At 44.0% G+C, this 12,805-nt stretch overlaps 1 protein-coding gene across 2 annotated transcripts in view; it reads right to left on the reverse strand.

Moving 5' to 3' along the window:
* The window catches only part of LOC117367932 (collagen alpha-1(I) chain-like), a 539,431-nt gene that overhangs the window by 88,122 nt on the left and 438,504 nt on the right, over positions 1–12,805 (reverse strand). For both annotated transcript variants that reach the window (XM_033961051.1, XM_033961050.1), the window contains exon 43: positions 4,718–4,771. In XM_033961051.1, the coding sequence (XP_033816942.1) occupies positions 4,718–4,771 (54 nt within the window). The remainder of the gene's footprint in view (positions 1–4,717; positions 4,772–12,805) is intronic.

Genomic DNA, 12,805 nt, shown 5'->3' on the forward strand with positions numbered 1-12,805 from the left:
CTGGAGTGTAAAACAGGAGGTTGGGCCAAAACCAATAATAGGAGAAAGTTGGAACTACACAGTAGAGGCAGACATTTTCTTGTTTCACTTGAAGATGCTGTCAGTAAGAAACAAATTAAGACGCTGACTCTGTACAAAAGAAAGAGAGTCATAACTGCATTCAAAAGATGAAATGTTCCTGTATAGCCCAATAGAAAGTTGCAGTGAGGGAAACTGAGTGCCATCAGTATACTACCTCCCTTGGGTTGCCACTGTACACCCTCTGAGGCAGCTTACTATTGTGCCACCCCAGTGAAAGTGGCGCCACCCAGAACCAGAGACCTGCATAGTCCACAAGGGCACTAACATGGTGCAGGAAAAGTGAAGGCTGACACTGAACTGCATACTAACTGTTGTGGTAGAACAGTAGAAGTTGGAATTGGCATTGCGTAGCGTTGTAGAGAAGGCTGCTGCACAGTGGTTAAAGCTACAGTCTCAGCTCCCTCAGGTTGTGGGTTCAAACCCCCACTGCTCCTTGTGACCCTGGGCAAGTCATTTAATCCCCCCCATTGCTCCAGGTACATTAGATAGGTTGTGAGCCCACTGGGACAGACAGGGAAAAATGATTGAGTACCTGAATAAATTCATGTAAACCATTCTGAGCTCCTCTGGAAGAACAATATAGAAAATTAAATAAATATAAGGCTACTGAGAATATTCAGCCTACTGCCAATGCATAGCACACGAGGGTGTCAGTACCATGTGACACAAAGAATGCTGCCACCAGGAAGTAGAAAGAATAAGGGTGCTGAACTGACTTTGCTGAAAAGTATCTGCCACCTTGCAGCCCATTAGGATGCTGTCAGCTTGCGGCATACAAGGATGACACCATCTTTCAGCAGAAAAGAACACGGCTACCATGCAAATATGCTTGCACCATGCAGTGATGAAAAATGCTGCTACCATGTAGCAGATAAGAAGGCTGCCATTGTGCAGCATAAAGGATGCTACCCTTATGAAGAATATAAGGAAGCTGGCACTGGGTAACACCATGGCAGGATTAATTCGTCGAGGGCCCCTAGGCACACAAGTACACTGGGCCCCCTGCACTGCCCCACCCCACCATGCGCTCAGGCGGAAACAGGAAGCTACATCAGAGGAAAGCTTTGGGCAAGCAGCACCGCTTTATGGGCAATGGTCAGACCACACTTGGAATACTGCGTCCAACATTGGTCTCCCTACCTAAAGAAGGATATAAAACTGCTGGAGAGGGTGCAGAGACGAGCAACAAAACTGGTGAAGGGTATGGAGAAACTGGAATACGAGGACAGACTTATAACACTAGGATTGTTCTCCCTTGAGAAAAGGAGACTGCGTGGGGATATGATCGAGACCTTCAAAATACTGAAAGGAATCGACAAAATAGAGCAGAGAAGATTATTTACATTGTCCAATTTGACACGGACTAGAGGACATGTAATGAAGCTAAGGGGGGACAGGTTCAGGACTAATGTCAGGAAGTTCTGCTTCACTCAGAGAGTGGTTGACACCTGGAATGCCCTCCCAGAAGAGATTATGACGGAATCGACCGTCCTAGGCTTCAAGAGCAAACTAGATGCATATCTCCTTAAGAGAGGCATATAAGGATATGGTGGACTATAAATTAAGCCAGGTGTACACCTGGCAGGGCCTCCGCGTGTGCGGATCGCCGGACTTGATGGACCGAAGGTCTGATCCGGAGAAGGCAGTTCTTATGTTCTTATGTTCACCGCTTGCACAATTACAGTTCCCGTTGCCTTTCTTACCTGCGTTGTTTGCTTGTCTTACTTTCCGTCAATGGGGTGGCCCGTGTTGCTGATCTGGGGGGGGGGCCGTGTTGCTGATCTGGGGGGGGCCCGCGTTGCCGATTGATACTGGAGGGGCCCATCGCCGTTTGGAAAAAACAATGTTGATGCTCTCCTTCATCGGGCCCCCCCCCGACCATTTTGGGCCCTAGGCACGTGCCTACTTGGCCTATTGGTTAATCCTGGCCAGGGTAACACATAAGGAGATCTCTACTTTGCTGCATATAAAGAAGTTGCCACTAGCAGCGCAGGTACATTAGGTAGATTGTGAGCCTGCCGGGACAGACAGGGAAAAATGATTGAGTACCTGAATAAATTCATGTAAACCGTTCTGAACTCCCCTGGGAGAACGGTATAGAAAAAAATTGAATAAATAAAAAAATAAAAATAAAAAAGGAAGGCTGCCATCCTGCAGCATATCAAGATGCTATATACAGTATAATTGCGTTGCCAATATTATTACTATCATAGAGCGAACACGGTACCATATAACTTCTAAGGATGCCACATGCATGCACACAAGCAAAACATGCCACCATTATGAAGAATGCTATCCCTAAGCAACCTATAAGGCTTTAGTTACCATATAAGGATGAGCCCGCCATCTAATGAATATTGTAGCATACTGTACAGCCTATAGCCCACAAGAGAATGAGGCTTCTAACCAGCCTATAAGGAGTTAATGAGCTGAACTGAGATTTGAACCTGGGTTCGTTGATTTACAGGCCACTGCACTAACTACTAGGCTACTCCTCAGACTTTCTGTCCATGCACAGCCTAAAGGACAATACCAGCTTGTAGCCTGAACAATGACTGAGCTAATATTATGTACATGAGGAAGATGGAATATTACAGCACAATATTATACATAAATGCCATAGGAGACACCACAGGCAGCTCATATAGATGATACTCAAGCGGGATTTCCCACACGGCACAACATAGTCCCATAGTACTAACCAAAGGTAGTGAGACAAACTCATAACATCTAAATATCGGCCTCGGAGCCAATGATTTACTGTTATTAACTGTACATCAAAACAGCACAAAACTGGATCAAAAACTTCTGGGGAAGGAAAACAGCTGCATTTGCATTACATAAAAGGGTTTAGTATTAACTGTCACATTAAGGAGAGAATAAGCCAGTGGCATAGCAAGGGTAGAAGGTGCCCAGGACGGTGGTGCCCCCACCTGTGCCCTGCTCTCTGCCCCTCCCCCACTCCTTCCCCCCACGCCATATTTGCGTCCTCCCTTCCCCCATATCTTTTTAAATCTTCACCAGTGCGAGCAGCTTCTCCAGCCTATGGCTCGCACCAGCGTTGGCTTTCCCTCTGATGCCACTTCCTGGCTCTACGAGCAGGAAGTGATGTCAGAGGGGAGCCAGGGCTGGTGTGCGCAGCAGGCTGGAGAAGCTGCTTGTGCTGGTGAAGATTTAAAGAGTTATGGGAGGGAAGGGAAGGGAAGGTGCGAGCATGGCGTTGGGGGTGGAGAGGTGCCGGCATCGAGAGCGGTCCAACCCCCCCCCTTCCCCCTTAGTATACCACTGTCACTGTAACAGGTAGGGAAAACATATGACGCTAAACAGTGTGAAAATGCAGGAACTGTGCAGGTGAGACACCTTGCAGAACTGCCAGCTGCAAAATTGAAATGCACTGTGTTCAGACTTGTTTTTAACATTAAAAATAAGCCAGTATGAAATAAACATAGCAAAATCACGTTCACCAAAGACTGAGAGGCAACAGCCAAAAACAAAACTGCCAACACTCTGAGGCAGCTGATGGCGGAAAAAAATAAACCCAGCCCTCCCATTAACAAGCACCAGGGAAGAGAACAGAAAACCACAAAGCTGAAAACAAAAATACTAAAAAGGCAGCATCAGCAATTCTTTTTGGTTACTGGTGATTAAAAACTCAAAACACAATTAAATTACAAGCACATAAGCTTCATGTCCAGCAGCAAGCAAGAAAAAGAAAAGCGACTTACCCCAGTGAAGTAAAACTAGAAACAGGAAGAGTAAATGCATACTTTCTCTTCAGAAGACTGCCACACACAGAAGTTCCAATAACCATTTGCCTTATTTCACACTCCAAAGTAACCTCAGAGGTCAGGAATGGAGGAGGAAGGGGGGAGTGGAGGGACCCAGCACCACATGTCATCCAAGTTGAGGGATGAGGGACCCAGAACCACTGGGTGTCATCCATGTTCAATGAGAAAGTTAAGGCTATATAACCTGAGCAAAGATGATGACAAGCATAACCCCCTGCTCAACAGTCATTCAGAATTAACTGGACCAGGAGTTACCCGACAAGCACCAAGAAGAAGCTGCACGATCTATCCACCATCTGCTTGGAGTCAGAGAAAAATACCAAATGTTCTAGATTGCTCAATATCCTTAAAGAGTGAAGCTCTTGGGACTATTTTTTCTGTCTCCATCTGCTGGTAGATGGACATAACCCATTCATTCTGAGCTGGTCTGTCATATATGTAATGCAGGGGTGTCAAAGTCCCTCCTCGAGGGCCGCAATCCAGTTGGGTTTTCAGGATTTCCCCAATGATTATGCATGAGATCTATTAGCATACAATGAAAGCAGTGCATGCAAATAGATCTCATGCATATTCATTGGGGAAATCCTGAAAATCCAACTGGATTGTGGCCTTCAAGGAGGGACTTTGACACCCCTGATGTAATGGAAGTGTACTTTTAATAGGGAATGGTAAATCACATGCCTTCCTTGATGGCAGAGACTAAACCATTCTAAGGTGTCTAGACAAAGGCAATGTCATTATTTGCTAGCTGCCATCTGCATTGTTGATAGGCTCAATTGTGGGACAACGATCGTACCAGCATGTACAGAATAACTGCAAAAATCACTGAAGGGAGGAATAGTAATTACCTTTTCTCCTTTGGGCCCTGGGTCCCCAATATCTCCAGCATATCCCATGTCACCCTACAAACCAAAAGCAAACTTCTTACAACGTGCTGAATCTTCTCAAAACATTTTAGCATGTCTTCACTGTCTCCAAAGCACACCACAATAATCACTGAACCAGTAAAGAAAATCGAAGAGACAATCAGAGTGAATAATAAGATAATTTGTGTGACTTTTTAATAACTTATGAATTTAAAAAATAGGCCATGCTAGGAAGAATTAATGGACCACTATTTCAGATAAAAAGAACTTTGGGGGCAATTCTATAGCTGGGTGCACTTGTTAAGTATCCCAATGCTGCATGCGGAACAACTATTCAATAATAGTGTTTAATTTCACAGATTCCATTTTAGAATGCAAGTGTAAACTTATATATATGTGCACACAAGGGCAATGGTAGGGGTAAATGACCATACTTAAGTCTACATATCATACATTAACTTACAGTATTTTAAAAGTTACATACATAAATGAAAGACGCCCCTGCTCAGCCAACACATACAGTTCTGTGCAGTTAGATGCTAAAATACTTACATGCCACATTATAAATTGGAATAGGACATGGCACACTTCATATGTTAGTGCCATTTTCCTGATCACATATGCACACAAAGCGCATATAACTACATGCACACAGTTATAAAATTGTCTTTCATATTGCACCTGGTTAAGTCCTTAATTTGGAGCTGGAGGGTGGCTACTTCAATTCCCTGAGTTCTCTGGACATATAAATGACACTGTAATGTATATAGTCTTGTAGCCGCAAAGAAGAAATTGGGTCTTAAGTACTAATTTTCTTTTATGGAGTTGCTCCAAACCATTCCATATCAGTAGGCTGTGCTCTTACCAGCACATGGAGAGTAAGAACTACTAAAGCTGTGCATCCCTGAACCAGCCAGTATTAATATTATCTAAGTATGATGGATGAACAACCCCCAATAACCCAGAGGCAGAAATCAATCAAGCCAAAACACAACTTCTCAACCATAACTAAAACCAAGATCAGTACACAAGACCCCTGACCATGAAAAGAAAAAACTTTTACTTCCAGTCTACATCTTCAAATATCTCCTTGTGTCACTTACAAGACAGAATTGCCACTGCTTGGGAGGGGTCTGGACTAGAGAATGACACAGGGAAAAAATCTGTCCCCGTCACTGCCCTGTTACTGGACCACCGTTCCCTTCACCGCCCCCGTCCCCGCTGTCCCCTTCACCGCCCCATCCTCATCCCTGGGGTCCCCTTCACCACCCCATCCCCACAGCATCCACCCTTCCCTCCCTTAACTGCGGGGACAAGACCATTCACCACTCCACGGGACGGTGGATGGCCTAGTCCTCGTACCTGCGGTGAGCATCTTTTCAGCCTCCACCGTTTTGGTGGGTTACCCGCAGCTAACCATGGGTAACATCCACCGTGTCATTCTCTAGACTGGACTAAAAGATTCAAATAAAAACAATTAGCAGGAAGATCTTGCTTGACGAACTTGCTGCACTTCTTCGAGGGAGTAAACAGGCAGATAGACAAAGGTGACCCAGTTGATATTTTATAACTGGATTTTCAGAAGGCGTTCAACAAGGTTCCGCATGAACGACTACTTCAAAAAATTGCCAGCCATGGAATGGAGGGTAAAATACTCATGTGGATTAAAAACTGGCTGGCAGATAGGAAACAGAGAGTGGGGGGTACATGGACAATACTCGGACTGGAAAAATGTTACAAGTGGAATGCTGCAGGGCTCAGTGCTTGGGCCCGTGCTCTTCAACATATTTATAAACGACCTAGGAATTGACACGACAAATGAGGTAATTCAATTTGCAGACGATACAAAGTTATTCATAGTGAGGACACAGAAGGATTGTGAAGACCTACAACAAGACAAACACATTTGAGAAATGGGCCGCGAAATGGCAAATGAGGTTCAACATGGATAAGTGCAAGGTGATACATGTCGGTAACAAAAATCATATGCATGAATACAGGATGTCCGGTGCTATACTCGGAGACAGCCCCCAGGAAAGAGACTTGGGAGTACTTGTAGACAAGTCAATGAAACCGTCCGCGCAATGTGCGGCAGCAGTGAAAAGGGCAAACAGAATGCTAGGAATGATTAAGAAGGGGATCACAAACAGATCTGAGAAGGTTATCATTCAACTGTACCAGGCCATAGTATGCCCCCACCTGGAATACTGTGTCAAACACTGGTTATTGTACATGAAAAAGGACATAGTACTACTTGAAACATTCACCATGTCATTCTCTAGTCTGGACTATAAGACTCAAGTAAAAACAATTAGCAGGAAGATCTTGCTTGACAAACTTGCTGCACTTCTTCGAGGGAGTAAACAGGCAGGTAGACAAGGGTGACCCAGTCGACATCGTATATCTAGATTTTCAGAAGGCGTTAGACAAGTTCCCGCATGAACGTCTACTTCAAAAAATTGCGAGCCATGGAATTGAGGGTGATATACTCACGTGGATTAAAAACTGGTTCACGGATAGGAAACAGAGAGTGGGGGTAAATAGACAATACACTCGGACTGGAAAAACGTTACGAGTGGAGTGCCGCAGGGTTCGGTGCTCGGGCCCGTGCTCTTCAACAGATCCTCGGTGACTGTGTCCTTAACAAGGGACCATGCTTACTTTAGCATATTTACAATGCTTATCCTCTTCCTAATCTTCTTCCTCACCATGACTCTCATCCCTTCATAGTTCACTTTTCGGAAGTTCAGTGACGTGGCAGTCGTTCTGGATTGATTTTTTGTTCCTGTGTTTAGGTTGAAGCTTAACTATTCTCTGAGTGAAAAAAAATTTCCTCCTATTGGTTTTAAAAGTATTTCCCTGTAACTTCATCGAGTGTCCCCTAGTCTTTGTAATTTCTGACGGAGCAAAAAAATCGATCCACTTGTACCCGTTCTACTCCACTCAAGATTTTGTAGACTTCAGTCATATCTCCCCTCAGCCGTCTCTTATCCAAGCTGAAGAGCCCTAACCATTTTAGTCTTTCCTCATATTAGAGGAGTTCCATTCCTTTACCATCTTGGTTGCTCTTCTTTGAACCTTTTCTAGCGCCACTATATCTTTCTTGAGATCAGACCAGAATTGAACCCTATACTCCAAATGAGGTCACACCATGGAGCGATACAGGGGCATAATGGCATTCTTAGTCTTGTTAACCATCCCTTTTTTAATAATTCCCAGCATCCTGTTTGCTTTTATGGCCGCTGCCGCACATTGGGTAGACGGTTTCATTGTATTGTCTACAATGATACCTAGATCCTTTTCTTGGGCGCTAATCCCCAAGGTGGACCCTAGCATCCGGTAATTGTGATTCAGGTTATTCTTCCCAATGTGCATCACTTTGCATTTGTCCATATTAAATTTCATTTGCCACTTGGACTCCCAGTCTTCCAATTTCTTAAGATCCGCCTGCAAGTTTTCACAATACGCATGTGTTTTAACAACTTTCAACAGTTTAGTGTCATCTGCAAATTTAATCACTTCACTTGTCGTTCCAATTTCCAGATCATTTATAAATAAGTTAAATAGAACCAGTCCCAGGACAGATCCCTGTGGCACTCCACTGTTTATTCTCCTCCATTGAGAAAAATGACCATTTAACCCTACCCTCTGTTTTCTATCTGATAACCAATTCCTAATCCACAACTGAACTTTGCCACCTATCCCATGATGTTTTCATTTTCTCAGAAAACTTTCATAAGGAACTTTGTCAAAAGCTTTCTGAAAATCTAGATACACTACATCAGCCGATTCACCTTCATCCACATGTTTATTCACACCTTCAAAGAAGTCAAGCAAATTGGTGAGGCAAGATCTCCCTCGGCTGAACCCATGCTGACTGTTTCATTAAATCATGTTTTCCTATGTGTTCCACAATTTTATTTTTTATAATCATTATTACCATTTTGCCCGGCACCAAAGTGAGGCTTACAAGTCTCTAATTTCCCAGATCTCCCCTGGAGCCCTTTTTAAAAATTGACGTAACATTGGCCACCCTTCAATCTTCAGGTACTACAGATGATTACAGATCAGGTTACAGATCACTAACAGCAGGTCAGCAATTTTATGTTTGAGTTCTTTTAGTACCCTGGGATGTATACCATCCGGTCCTGGTGATTTATCACTTTTTAACTTGTCGATTTGGTTCAGTACATCTTCCAGATTCACCGAGATTTCTTTCAGTTCCTCCGCATCATCACCCTTGAAAACCATTTCCGGTTCAGGTAGATCTCTTACATCTTCTTCATTTAGTCTTTCCGCTATGGCCTTATCCTCCCTGAGCACCCCTTTCGCTCCTTGGTCATCCAACAGTACCACAGATTCCCTCACAGGTTTTCTGCTTCTGAAGTAGGCAAGTACCGATCTAATATAACTCCTATTGTTTTACCCTTTTTTGCTCTCTTTCCTATACATAACTGTAGTTCCTCCCCAGTCTCCCTCTTATGGAATGTATGTCTGTCTTCCCCAAAACTGTTTGTCTCCCCCAAATAAAATTTTTTTATTGTTCATCATTTTATAATCCACGAAAAAAGTGATTTGATCAAATACGAATTAAACTTGAAACTATAGGATTTGCTAGCTGAACACCAGGGGGGATAATGCTAAGCCTTTGTCCAAACAATCCTGCAAAAACTTGAGTAGCAAGAAATTGTGTACTTCATACCAGACTTCAAAAATTCTCCAAACCCTGACATAGATGTCTTTCTAGATCTCATCATTGTCCTTTCAATAGCAATGCAGTAAGGCAGAAGCAAGCCATCTCCTGTTTCAAGACTGGCCCCTGATGCAACAGTCTTACCAACATAAGGATAAGGGGATCCTCTACTTTTAGTTGCATTAGATTTCTGTACCAGGGTCTTTTGGTCCAATAAGGTGCAACCAGGATCACCTGCCTTGGGTGAAACTTCACTCTCGGAATGATTTATTTTATCAATGGGCAAGGAGGGAACACATACAGAAGAGCCTTTAGAAGTCAAACCTGAACTAATGCATCCAGACCTGCTAACAAACACTCTTTCTTGTGACTGAAGAAACTGCTAACCTTTGTGTTTCCAGTAGTCGCCATGAGATCTTTCTCTGACATCTTTCAAATGATCTACTTTATGTGAAAGGCATCATCAGATAATGTCCACTCTCCTAGATCCGACATGTCCCTGCTGAGAAAGTCTGCTTCCACATTGTTCATGCCTGCTATATAGGCCACTGACAGAAACAGGAGATTCTACTCAGTAACACAGTAGATGATGGCAGAAAAAGACCCTCATGGTCCATTCAGTCTGCCCAACAAGATGGCCAGAGCTGCACCTGTCACTGTGTAGGCCCCAGTCATCCATGTTGAAGTCCTGGTTGTGAAGTTACCATCCTGCAAACCATATAGGCAGCCAAACATGGCGATACGTGATTATAACCAAGACTCCAAGTATTGGCGACAGTACTCCACCCACTTCATCAGGATCGCTGCCTCATGCACTACTGGCTGGAACTTTTCAACTGGCAAATGCCACTACAGTTGCATTGTTAGCCATCACTCTCACAGCTTGACACTGGATCAACAGAAGTAACTATCAGCCCCACCAAAATGGCTCTTGTTGTCAGATGATTAATAATAATAATAACTTTATTTTTGTATACCACATTACCATGGAAGTTCTATGCGGTTAACAGATGAAGAGATTGTACATTACAGCGAAGTTACACATTTTTTTTTTTTTTTGTCATAGCTACATTTACATTTTCGGCGACGCTACATTTGCGGTGAAGTTATTTTTCAGGTCGGTTACTATTGCAGTGAAGTTACATTTGTTGTAGGTTGCATATATATAGCGGAGTTCATACAGTAGTGTTACATACAGTGGTGATATATACTGCGGCGTTTGATAAAGCCGAGCAGAGGCATTAAGTAAGGGGGGTAAAGAAGAAGGGGTGATTAGTTGGATAGGGTGATCCATTTTGTTAAGCCGTTTGGTGGCAGACAGAATTGGAAGAGTCGAGAGACTGAGGTAAGTCAAGGTCCGAGGAGGAGGCAAGGAAGAGGGGGGGAGAAGTTAGAGGAATTTATCAAAAAGGTAGGTTTTGATTGTCTTCCTGAACATTTGATAGGGGGGGAATTGGAGATGAGTGCTGTGAGGCATTTGTTCCATTTGCCCGCTTGGAATGCTTGGAATGAGGGATCTGTCGAGAAATTTCTTGTAGAGGCAGCCTTTCAGGGAAGGAAAGGAGAACAGGTAGGTGTTTCGTGTACGAGAGAGGCCAGCGATTTCAAGGTGCTCGGATAGGTAGATTGGGGAAGAGCCTGCTAGGGTTTTGAAGCAGAGGCAAGCGAATTTGAAGATGATCCTTGCCTCCACCGGCAGCCAGTGGAGTTTAGCGTAATAGGGGCTAATGTGGTCATATTTTTTGAGGCCGAAGATGAGGCAGACAGCAGCATTTTGAACTATTCTTAAGCGTTTGATGGTGTTTTTATAGGATCCCAGGTATATGATGTTACAATAGTCCAGTATACTTAAGATTAGTGACTGGACCAGAAGACGGAAGGAGAGGTGGTCGAAATAGCGTTTAATGGTGCGAAGTTTCCAGAGGGAATAGAAACATTTTTTGACCTGGGCACTGGTATGATCTTCGAAGGTCAAGCATCTGTCTAGGAGGACTCCAAGGATTTTTATGGTGGGGTTGATAGGATAGTCTAGGCCGTTCAATTTCAGGGAGGTGTTTGTAAGTTTATGGTTAGGACTTGCCAGGAAAATTTTGGTTTTTTCGGTGTTCAGTTTTAATTTGAATTGTGAGGTCCATAATTCTAGTTTGGTGAGGGCGGAGGAGGTGAGTTGTTCCGTCTGTTGTGTGAGTGAAGTAAGGGGAATGATAATGGTGATGTCATCTGCGTATATGAATGATTTTAGGTTTAAGTCAGCGAGTGTCTGTTCCAGGGGGGCCAAGTAAATGTTAAAAAGGGAGGGGGATAGAGGGGAGCCTTGTGGGACTCCGCAGGGGTTGCGCCAGTGATGGGAGAAGGTTCCATTGCTGTGGACCTGGTAAGTACGGTTGGTTAGGAAGCTTGAGAACCAGTTTAGTACTTGGCCAGTAATGCCGATCGAGTCAAGGCAGTTGAGCAGGATATTGTGATCGACCAGATCGAAGTCGCTGCTTAAGTCGAATTGGAGTACTAGGGCACTTTTGCCCAGTGAGAACAGGTGGAGGAGGTAGTTGGTCAGAGCAGCTAGGACAGTTTCTGTGCTGTGGTTTGTGCGGAAGCCGGATTGGGAGTCGTGAAGTATATGGAACTTTTCTAAGTAGTTCATGAGGTCGTGGTTAATAAGGCCTTCCATGAGTTTTTGGAAAAGTGGGATGTTGGCGATGGGTCTGTAGTTGGCGGTGGAGGAGATAGGTTCCTTGTTGTTTTTGAGGAGGGGGGAGACAAGGATGTGGCCAAGTAAAGTCGGGAAGTGACCTGTTGTCAGGCATAGTGAGATCCAATTGAAGAGGTCGGCTTTGAATGAGGGGGAGCGGATTTCATGATAGTGGGTGGGCAGTTGTCTAATAGGCAATTGGAGTTAGCGTATTTTGAGTAGAGATTGAGAAAGAGGTTCCAGTCTGGGCTTTCGAAGGAGCTCCAGGACATGTCTGTAATTGAACCTATTGTGTCTGTTGCAGGAAGGCTGAATATTGGCTCAGGGCTGGGGGCTATAAGAGACGATTTTAAGGTGTGAATTTTCTTGGCAAAATGGTCTGCTAGGGTTGTAGCAGGGGGTGGGAGGTCAGAGCAGGAGCGTTTGTGTGAATCTATGTCTAGGAGGGAGTTAACTATTCTAAAGAGCGCTTTACTATTTAGAGTAGGGGAATTAATTAGTTGGGAGTAATGTTTAGATTTAGCATTGCGTTTTTCGTTGATCAGTCTTTTGTATTCGTTGACTTTCAGTCGCCAGTTGAGTCTATCGTTGTCAGTCCCAGATTTACGCCATGTTCTTTCAAGTTTCTGTACTTCACGTTTTATGGTTAAGAGATCCGCATCAAACCAGTTGTTTGAGGGCCGAGGGG

This window comes from Geotrypetes seraphini, chromosome 10, assembly GCF_902459505.1.
Source record: "Geotrypetes seraphini chromosome 10, aGeoSer1.1, whole genome shotgun sequence".
NCBI classification, from domain to species: Eukaryota; Metazoa; Chordata; class Amphibia; order Gymnophiona; family Dermophiidae; genus Geotrypetes; species Geotrypetes seraphini.